General features: G+C 33.2%; 1 protein-coding gene across 1 annotated transcript; it reads right to left on the reverse strand.

Annotated features, from left to right (window-relative positions):
- Nucleotides 1-6,492: 6,492 nt before the first annotated feature.
- LOC18592609 (trihelix transcription factor GT-2) lies at nucleotides 6,493-9,498 on the reverse strand. The gene is made up of 2 exons (XM_018129797.1): nucleotides 9,092-9,498; nucleotides 6,493-8,459 (listed from the first exon to the last, which is right to left on the reverse strand). Exons 1-2 carry the CDS (start codon nucleotides 9,331-9,333, stop codon nucleotides 6,992-6,994), a joined length of 1,710 nt encoding a protein of 569 aa, XP_017985286.1. The 5' UTR covers nucleotides 9,334-9,498; the 3' UTR covers nucleotides 6,493-6,991.
- Between the last annotated feature and the right edge of the window lie 879 nt (nucleotides 9,499-10,377).

The raw sequence follows: 10,377 nt of genomic DNA on the forward strand, positions 1-10,377 counted from the left end.
CCTCGTATTAACAATAGTTCAATGTTTAAGTTTATTTTCCCTTTTTGTGTTTTTCTTTTCTTTATATGTTTGTAATATGCTTCTTCACACACTCACCATGCATACATGCATAAGCCTTCAACCCTGGCTTTATCCTTTTTAAGAGGAAGTAAAAGTAACCTGCTTTTGTGAGGTGATAACCTTCGTGTGGGCATGCAAAATACTTCTACTCATATTGAACCCTTTCCATTGGTAGCCTATAATGGGTGAGGATAGGGGTATCTTACTAGTCCAAAGTGAACAACAGTGAGAAATGATTTTGGAACCTTTAATGTTGTGTCTAACCCAAGCCTAACATATAATGAACCTTATGGAACAGGTTTTAAGCCTTCCAACCTTATCACTTAGAAAATACCCAAAGATAGATACACATAATCTTGGTATTATTTGTATTTATGCTAACTTGTTTAATTTTTACACATGCATCATGCATCAATCATATAGGGATATCTTTCATATGTTGTTTTGTATGTATACTAACTTGTTTAATTTTTGTCAACCAAGCACTTGCATCATGAATCTATCATATACGGATATTTGCCACGTGACATATGACAAAAAGGGTTTTTGTTACGTCCATGGAACATCCAAGACCTTGTCTTGCCCTATATGAACAAGCTTTCAGTGTGAAAAACAATCTGAGGAAACTCAACAAAGGGAAGCTAATTGTCTAATGGAAGGTTATGTTTCTACTTTGCCTGATAGGGTTCATCTCGATCTTAAGAAAAATGATTCCATTGAATTGCTCAGTGTATGGGAGCAATGGAAGAAATCAAAACAAGAAAGTTTCGGAAAGAAATATGGGCATATTACATCACTCCTCCAAATTGATTCAAACAATTAGTTGCTTCGAGCGATAATTCAATTTTGGAACCCATTTTATTGGTGTTTCATTTTTAATGAGGTGCACATGACACCAACCACGAAAGAATGTTCCACATTACTTGTCTTGCCTGTCTTAGATTCAATTAAGATATACTATAGGAAACACAAGGTTAGTTGTCGGCACTATTATTATTGTGTTAGGGGTTGTACAAGATGAACCCGCTCGTTAGCCAATGTATGGCTTGTATATACTATGTTAAGTATTGTGTATAAATTATGTGTCGAGGGGTTAATTTTTATGTATTTGAATTTAAATAAGTCATATTATGAATATGTTTGATGTTAAAACCGTTGGTTATCTATTGTGTGTTCTAGTTTGATTCGAATTTTCAAGGCCTGCTTCGGTCTCGTGAGCCTTTCTTGTTGGGCTCATGCACCGGTTAGGCTCCCCGACTTGGATCGTGACAATTAAGGCATGTTTATGTCTTAAAAACATCTCGGCATGCATGTTGCAAGACACAATCCTCAAATAAAAGTATTATTCTAATAATTATCTTATGAAAGGATAAGCATTTATATCAAAAGACATGATTTTTGAGCTACAATATAAAAAAATTAATTTTTTATATTCAAAATTTTAAATAGTAGTGCTTTTCAATTTTCTTATAACATTTTGATTTAGAGGTGTTGTTTCAATATGCTATTTTATCAAGAGACATAATATTTCACATAAAAATTACCTATAGTCTAATAGTCACACTACGTTAATTGATGTGACATAACCTTTCAATTGATGTGACTTTTCAATAATCACAATTTTTTATATGAAAAAACATAATTTTTCATTTACAACGTTTTATATAAAAAACATAATTTTTATTTTGAAAATGCACCAACAATGAGAATAAGAGATTCGAACACAACTGAGCTAATGGCTATCAAAGAAACCTTTACTTTATTCGCAGCCTTGAGGTGGTGTAATTTACATGGATTGATAGTCGAATCAGACTCAACCAATGCCATTCAATGGACGAATAATCCTTCACTTGCGTCATGGTGGATGAGAAGAATTCTGAACCATATTAGTTGCTTGAAGAACAAAGTGTAGAACTGGTCGGTGGTACACGCACCCAGATCAACTAACCGCTTGACGGACCGCCTGGCTAAGGCGGGGTTGAACGGGTCTAGGAACTACTGCAGTTGCATAATTAATTACAAGCTCTGTATGAGATCTTCCCAGTGTGGTGATAGTGTATCTAGTTATCTTTGCTGCCGCTGATATTTTGATTAGGATTGTGGGTTGAGTTTGGGATGCAAATCCATGCGGTATCTTTATTATGGTGTGGAACCAGATGGTTCTGTTACAAGGTTCTATTAAATTGATTCTATGTAGATGTGAAGTATAGCCTAACGGGGAGTTTGAGGTAGGCTAAAGGGGCTACGTTGCAGTTGTGATATCATGAATGATGAGCTAACCACCTTTTGCCTGTGTGTGCTTACTCCACTGCAATAAAATTTCTTACTATTAAAAAAAAAAAAACTTGTTTATTAGCTTATTGGTACTTGGGGTACCATTCTCCTCTGTCCAGAACAAAAAATGTGGCGCACTAAGTTTCAAAAAGGACCCTCTCATAAGTGGTCCAATCTTGAATAAAATCCATGCCCCAAAAATACAGGATTGCTTACTTCAGACTTCAACGTTAATAGCACAAATACAGCTGGTTAAATATGTTTATTAGTCTCACACAAATACAGCTGGTTAAATATATTTATTAATCTCATTAAATCCCCTAACTTGATTCAATTAGAAAATATCAAATGCCCCCGAATGCACTTTTTATCTATTAGTTTAATCAATTCGACAACATAAATAAGATGAAATAAACAATCAACTCGAACATTAAAATTTTTTTTAGAAGACGTCACTACAGTTACCTTTTATTTGCTGGGATAATGTAGTACAGTTTTTATTGTACAGATAATTAAATTATTAATCAAAAATGCATTTAAGTATTTAATTCATTAATTGGTGCATAATATCTTGTTAAAAGAATAAAATTTAAATTCTCTTTCTTTAATTATAAAAAAAATTCCCAATCAAAAGTCTCCTTCAGATCACACAAACTCATTTAACGAAATAAACTGCCTACCCTCCAACTCTTTTTTTGTTTTTTTTTTTTTGCCCTTTTTTTCTCTTATGAAGAAAGTATATATATAATTTTTCTTTTTCAAAGCAAAAAGGTATATAATTTTAACTTAATTTTATTCGTCTTCTATCATTTCATGACAAGTACTTTCTTTTTTATTTGAAAAGTGTCACATACGTCTCTTATTTACGGGAAATTGCACTAATACAGCAAACGTGGACTCAGTTACAATTCTTTAGGTAAAATATTTTTTTACAGGGTGAAATTTTAAAAGTGTAATTATTTAAATTTTTTGTTGTATTTTTTTCACATTTGCAGAAATGTCAAAAGTACAATTTATACTAAATGTGTAATTTTTGTAATGATATTTTATTCATTTTGCTGCTAAAAATTTGTGTAATACTATCAAATTTACAAAATTGTTGTTAAAAAAATATAAATAACAAGTGTTACTAAAAATATATTTAATTGCACATGGTAAAAATGCGCAATCATGCATCAAATTTATTATAGTGTAACTTGCAAGTAGGTACTTAAAAATAATTTAAATATTTTAATTGAGACCATAATTGATGAGTCATTATTAATTAAAATTAATTGAACCGCCACCCAATTTGATTTAAAAGAAATTCAATTAATTCTCAATACTTGGAAAACCTTTGATGTCGTAGACGTTAGTGCCACCTAAGAAATATGAAATGCGCGTAGCTTTTGCCTATGTTTGAATGATTAGAAAGCAGTGCCGCTCAAGGGTAAAGCGGTGGCTTTACCTCCAAATTATTAGTAGACCTTCTAATTTTATAATAATAATATAATTAATCATATTAAAAATATAAAAAATTTGGATAATTATTAAAATATTTACCTCTGAGGCCTAATAAATATTTATTTTCTCTCTCTCACATCTTTATTTATTCTCAACTATTTAACTCATTGTTTAAGTTAAAGTCAAGCTAATTAATAAAATAATATATTCTCTCATATTTTTAATTACGTGCTTAATAAATTTAAATTTTTTATTACTTTTCAATTCTTACAATGTTATTAATTTTCAACTATTCCTCCTATTTCAATCAAATACCGGTAATATATATTTAATGATCTTTAATAGCTTTTTTTTTCTCGACTATTTCTTCTATTTGCAATCAATTAATGATAATATATATTAAATGATCTGCAACAGTTGTTTTTTTTCCTATATACAAGACTAATTATCTTTTTATTTAATTTATAATATCCATATTTGAATTCTTCTTCCTCACTTGCTTTATCTTCTTTTACTTTCAATTTTCGTTCAAAGAATACGCAGGAAGTCTGTTATATTATTATTTTCATAGAGTTATGAGATTTATTTGCTGTTTGCAATAAGCATTTAACAATTATGTATTATTATTTTAATCTTTGCAAACTTTTTTATTTTAATTTATATTTATATTATATTATTATATTATTTTTATTTTATGTGATAGTTGATTTATTAAATTATAAAGTTAATTAAAAAATATTTCATTTGAATGTTTAGCTTTAGGCCTTCAAGATTATTAAGTCCCCCCTACTCTAAAGTATGGATAACCTGATAAGTCTCTTTCAATGGATCACTTCCACTAAAATATTATTATATGATGATTTAATTATTGTGACAATTATGGATAAGATAAAACAAAAATATATAATTTTAGTTGTCTAGCTCATAAAGCTTTTGTAGTAAAACATGATGCGGTAGCCAACTTTGTGATTAAGGCATTAATTAAATGCAAATTCAATGAATGGGTCTGAAATCATATCAGTAAAATGACCCGTGACATTAGAATTTCTCAGTTGTCACTGGGTGGGGTGAGTTCAAGTTTGAAGCTCCAAAGATAGAAAATGGTGTGCCTTGTTTACAGATAGCCATATCAATAGCAGTAGCTTTTTATTTCTTTTACTGCTGAAAAAACTGTATATAGCAGAATATCTATTACCATTCAAAATAAAGCACGGCCACTCAAAAATTGTGGGCCTGAATCATCCTTGTAATATAATATTGTGGGATGCAATCAATTTTTTGGACTGCCAACAAAATGGGCAAAGCAAATGAAGCATGCAGCACACTTGCTGCAGAGGCATATAGGTCAAGAGGAAATGGACCATTCAGAAAGATAATCTTTACTAGCATAACAAAATGTTTCAACTTTCTGTTCAAATGATGAGACAATTGATTTTAATGGAAATATACTTGTAGTAGTAGAAATCAATATAATGGCTATGTGGAAAGTCAACACAAAGGGTTGCATTAGTAATCTCATACATTATTATTGAAGATCACTTAGAAGATTCCTCTAGTAGGACCCTAATTAGGCTCAAGGTTAGGTTTAGCCATGTTGTGGAAAGGGCCCCCTCTTTGAAAGCCTATAGCTAATTCACTTCTCTACACCCCTAACAGGACAGTACACCTCTCTCATGTGTCTTTGTTTTTCTTGATTTTCCCTCTTTTATTGATGAGGTGGGTATTTCTGAAAACTGCTTTTAACATTTTCCATCTTGTTTATTACCTTTATTTATTATTTCGAATAATCTTTTTTAATTAATTACCAACCTATAATGCTAATTAATGGTACCAATAGCTAGCTAGACAAACCCTTAACATTATTTTTTTCCTTCAAATTACATTTTTTATTTATGTTTCTAAAAATACATAAAAAAAAATCAACAAGTGATAATTTTACCGCAGCAATAGAAAATCTACTAACTATGTAAGTCTAAGATTGTTTTTTTAAGTGCAAGGAGTACTACAAGTGGAATAATTTAGATCTTTATCCAAATCTTACCTCAGCCTTACTACTTAAATCACTACAAAAAGATATTAATTTTTCTACGAAATTATTTCTGTGGAGAAAATCTGTCAAAATGTTTCAATGAATTTTCATAGAAATGTCAACGAAATTAATTTTTGCATATTTTCAACAGATAGTTGAGGAAATTTTTATCAACTTAATTTTATCTGAACTAATTTCATTGAAACTAGTCTATTATATTGTAGTGAATTAAGTTCGAGTGACCAAGATTATAATTTTGAAACACAAGTAAAATTGAAAGAAAGAATTAAAATTAAATAACGAAATAAGATTAATAATTTTGATACTTAAATATTTGGGTCAATGATAAAATTGCATAATCTCTTTTCAAAAAGTAAGTCAGAATGAAATTTCTCCACAAAACTGGAGTAGTTTCACCCCTCACATGGGTCACGTAATTAACTCTTTTCAAGTGGCCTGTTGCATTTGGAGGATTCGAAGCTAATTTGCGAACACACAAAGAAAGGGCAACCTGGCGAGGGTGAAGAATCACACCCAAAACTAATACTAGCTTTCATGTTAAAAATACATTGCAAATGTTTTTCACTTTTTCCTTATATTTCTAGTGGTGAAATCTGGCAATTATTCTGTACTCACTCGACAACAAACACTAAAAGCCATGTCTTCCATTTACACATTTACAGCAATTATAACAGAAAGAAAGATACAGCACTAACTTTTTTTTTTCCTTTTAATATAATAAATTGTTATGTAGAAAAAATCTATTCCACTATGAACAGAAAGAAGGATACAAAGAACTAGTTGACTTCATTTTATACTGTGCAAACATTTCCCCACCCTAACTCCGTATACCCTTTCCACACCTAATATTTATTTAGCAAATAAATAATAAATTATAAAGAAAAAGAAACATTTAACCCCACTATAAAACTACACTCCATGTGCATGGCTGTTAATCCAATTCACCACCACTATTTCCTGCTGAATCATCAGAGAATCTAACTCCTTTCCCTCTTCAAAACCAACTGGATCTTCTCACCCGAAAACAAAGTTTTAAGTTTTTTATGATACATCTTTTTACTGCCCTTATAATTTTTTTTTTCACCATAGTAAATACTATAGCAAAATCGCCTTTTCCATGCCTCACTTGATGTCAGCTTTGATTAGAAGCTTCCCTTTGTTGTCTCACTCGGCAGTGCCAATGGGAGCAGTTTTGTTTGCTACTAGCTCAAAAGCATTCCTTTCATATTCCTCTCCTTCACTTTCTCCAATATCTTCTTCATCTTCTTGAATCTGATCCACATTTTCCCTCTCAGCTTCCTCCATCATCGCCTCTGCCTGCTGGCTAATTTCTTGTTGTTGTGGAGGCCATTGCTGCTCCGGCTGTACCATCAGTGGCACCATCTTGCTCTCAGGCTTAACCCCATAACCGGAAGAACCAACTGAATTCTCGTTTTTGCTGATTTTCTCTTTGTAAATAGCATCCAGCTGGTGAAAGTATGGGCATGTCTTGGAATCTTCAGACCTTTTCTTGCTGCTTTCTTTTACTTTCTTGAAGTACTTGTTAATATTTTCCCATTTCTCTTTGCATCGCTTTGCGCTCCGACTATATCCAAGCTTTCTCATCCCGGCTGAGATCTCCTCCCATAGAGGAGCCTTAGGCCCATTTTCTTGGTACTTCACGTTAAGATTAGTTCTAAGCCTTATAAGAGCTTGAACTTCAGCTTTTGGCCATCGTGAAGGACTAGATAAAACCACATTATACGCTCCATTAGTCATTTTCGAGGTATCAAAATTCAAGGCTGGGGTTGGTGGCTGCGGTTGCGGCTGATGCAAAGGAGGTGGCAGCGATAAGGGTGCTGTCGGCGGAGGCGGTGTTGGTTGAGGATTTTCTTGTGGTTGCACTTGCACCGTGTTCGGTTGCTGTCCCAATATCTTTTGCAAGAATGCAATTACTGCAGCATCTTTTGCAGCTGCCGTGGATCGTTCTTGAACTAAAATCTCATGTTCTCTATTGATCCGTGCCATTTCTTGAATTCTCCAAGCTTCTTCGCGTGCCGTTCTTTCCTGTTCGCACTTCTCTATTGTTCGCAAGAACTTGTTTTGCAACTCCTCTTGCTTCTCAATCACCTCCTTTGTCAGCCTCCAGAAAAACTCCTTCCATTTCCTCTTCTTCTTACTGCTCCCTTGATCTGAATCGTCATCAGATGCGGTTGAGGAAGAGGTAGAAGTGGAGAAAAGATTTGATGAAATGTTGTGGAAAGAAGATGGAATACTATTGGAATAAGGACCTATGGAATGTATAGGAACTGCTTGGGTGGAAATGGTAGGGTTTATTGAAGGTGTGGCATTGGTTTGAGGTACATTGGTAGGGTTTATTGTTGTTGATGGGACATGGATATTGGAGGCAGTAGGAGGATTAGTCCAAGGCATTGCCGCCGATGTTGGGGTTGGAGTTTGAGGTTTTGGAGGTGATTGTGATTGGAGTGAGTGAAGATTCTCAAGGGCTTCTAATTGATCAAAGAACCTATAAGTCTTGCCATCTGCCTTGCCAGTTCGGCCATCTTTGGTTCTCTTGTGGTACTTGAAAACATTCTCGAATTTCTCCTTGCATTTCTTGGCACTTCGATGATAACCAAGCTCAGCCAGTTTCCTGAGAAAAACAGTTGCAAAACAGCTCTATTTCTGTTTACACTCTATTTCAAATTCGGCAATAGAATAAAGTTTAAAAGCACTTTGCGACATTAATAAACATCAAAAGAACAAGAAGAACATAGAAAGTAGGACAGAAAAGAGAGGAAAAAAAGAAAACCTAACCAACCAAGGCCACATGGGAAACTCACAACCCATGTTGGAAGTATCTGTAGACATTTATTAGGCTGATAACCTTTCTTTTATGGAATTTTACTAAAATGGACAAGAGCCAAAAGAAACCGTCTCCAGAAACCACAACTATCAGCAGCTGCGATTACTCTTTGCAACTTTTAAAATTTAAATGCTTGAGAAAAGGCCTTGACAAGAAAAGCTGAATTCAATTCCCTTGTAAACACTGAATTCAATGAAAACAGAAAACTGAAAGCCAATTCCTCTTTCCCAGAATCCAAGAAAACTGATATTGAATTACTTGTGAACTATGAATGACATCTAACAAACTTGTAAGAGAAACCAAGATTCAGTTGAAAATCCTAAATCAGGTGATCTGCATGCATGATCAGCTGACCTAGATAGCTTAAATTCTCAATCCCGTGAAGCAAAAACAAAACTAAAATAGATTTTTTAACTCACCGGGAAACCTCTTCCCATAATGGACCCTTGAGACTTGAGTCTCTAAAGACAGCATCCATGTCGGAACGTATCTTCAACAAAGCCAGAGTCTCTTGCCTAGGCCATCGATTTCCTCCAAAACTCCGGTCACCTTCATCAACCCTACCCTTATCTTCTTCGCCTGAATTTGAGCCAACCATGCCAATTTCACTGCCTTCATGGATTCCAGGCGCTGCCGAGGCATCGGCGGAGCTTTCTGCCATAGTTGAGTCCCCCAGCACAGGACTCTCTCCTAGCAATTACAGCTGAAAAAAGAATAGTATAACAAGGGAAGGGTGAATATTATCAAGGGGTCTGATGTAAGATAGGGGTATGGTGAATTTATTTATCTTATTTTTGGTGGGGATCAGCCTGTCAATCTCAACCCAAAAAAACAATTTCAAACAAGAACTTTATATATTATATATATTGTTTAATCTGTATGGAATCTCCAGTTATTTTTTGCTTTTGCCGGTGAAAAAGAACCCAAGTGGTTACTTGGGTTTTTATTATTATACATATATATACAGACATACGCATAACAAGAAAATAAATATAAAAAAAAGTGGCAGAAGATATATGGATTATAATATCTGTAAACGAAGAATAAAAGAAAAAAAATGGTATTATTATATTACGGATAGTAATGGAAAATTTATCAACAGCTGCAGATAGCGACGATGGGGATAATAAGTTGGGCCATGTAGGTCAGCTTTGCTTTTTGGGGCGTTTTGGATTTCAGTGGCCGTTGGCTACACTTGAGGTTGAAATTACAAACAGCCCCTAACATGCATCCCATTGACCCTCTTATCATACAACCTAATTATTCAAATATTTTATTCGATCAGATGATCACTACACATCTTACTTTGCTTCAGTTCCACAATTCACAATTCCTTTTTCTTCCATCCTTGGTTCCTTCAACTTCCCCAAATTGCCCCTCCATTACTCCCTTTATTTCCAATTGAATATTTACCATTTTTTCAGTCCTGTCAAAATTATGGTTACTTTTCTTTTTTGAACAATAACAACTCTTATTGTTTTTGTATAAAATATTTATTTTTAATATTCTTTTAACTTTTTAGCATTAAAAATTATAATTCGTAGATGTTATCAATTTTTAAAAATATATAAAAAAACAAAAACATTTTTTTAATAAGAAACCTTATATTAATTAATCTGTAAATATGTGTAATACTTGATCGATCCACACAAATAAGAGAAAATGATGTTCAATAATTTTATAAATTTTGTCACCTCTCTTCTTA

Source organism: Theobroma cacao, unplaced genomic scaffold (assembly GCF_000208745.1).
Source record: "Theobroma cacao cultivar B97-61/B2 unplaced genomic scaffold, Criollo_cocoa_genome_V2, whole genome shotgun sequence".
NCBI lineage: Eukaryota > Viridiplantae > Streptophyta > Magnoliopsida > Malvales > Malvaceae > Theobroma > Theobroma cacao.

Bases quoted from the DNA above. Each gene is read 5' to 3' on its own strand.
- LOC18592609 (XM_018129797.1), bottom strand. From the start codon at position 9,333: ATGGCAGAAAGCTCCGCCGATGCCTCGGCAGCGCCTGGAATCCATGAA. The intron at 8,460-9,091 runs GTGAGTTAAAAA...TGTTTTTCTCAG, and splicing joins TTATGGGAAGAGGTTTCCCG to GAAACTGGCTGAGCTTGGTT.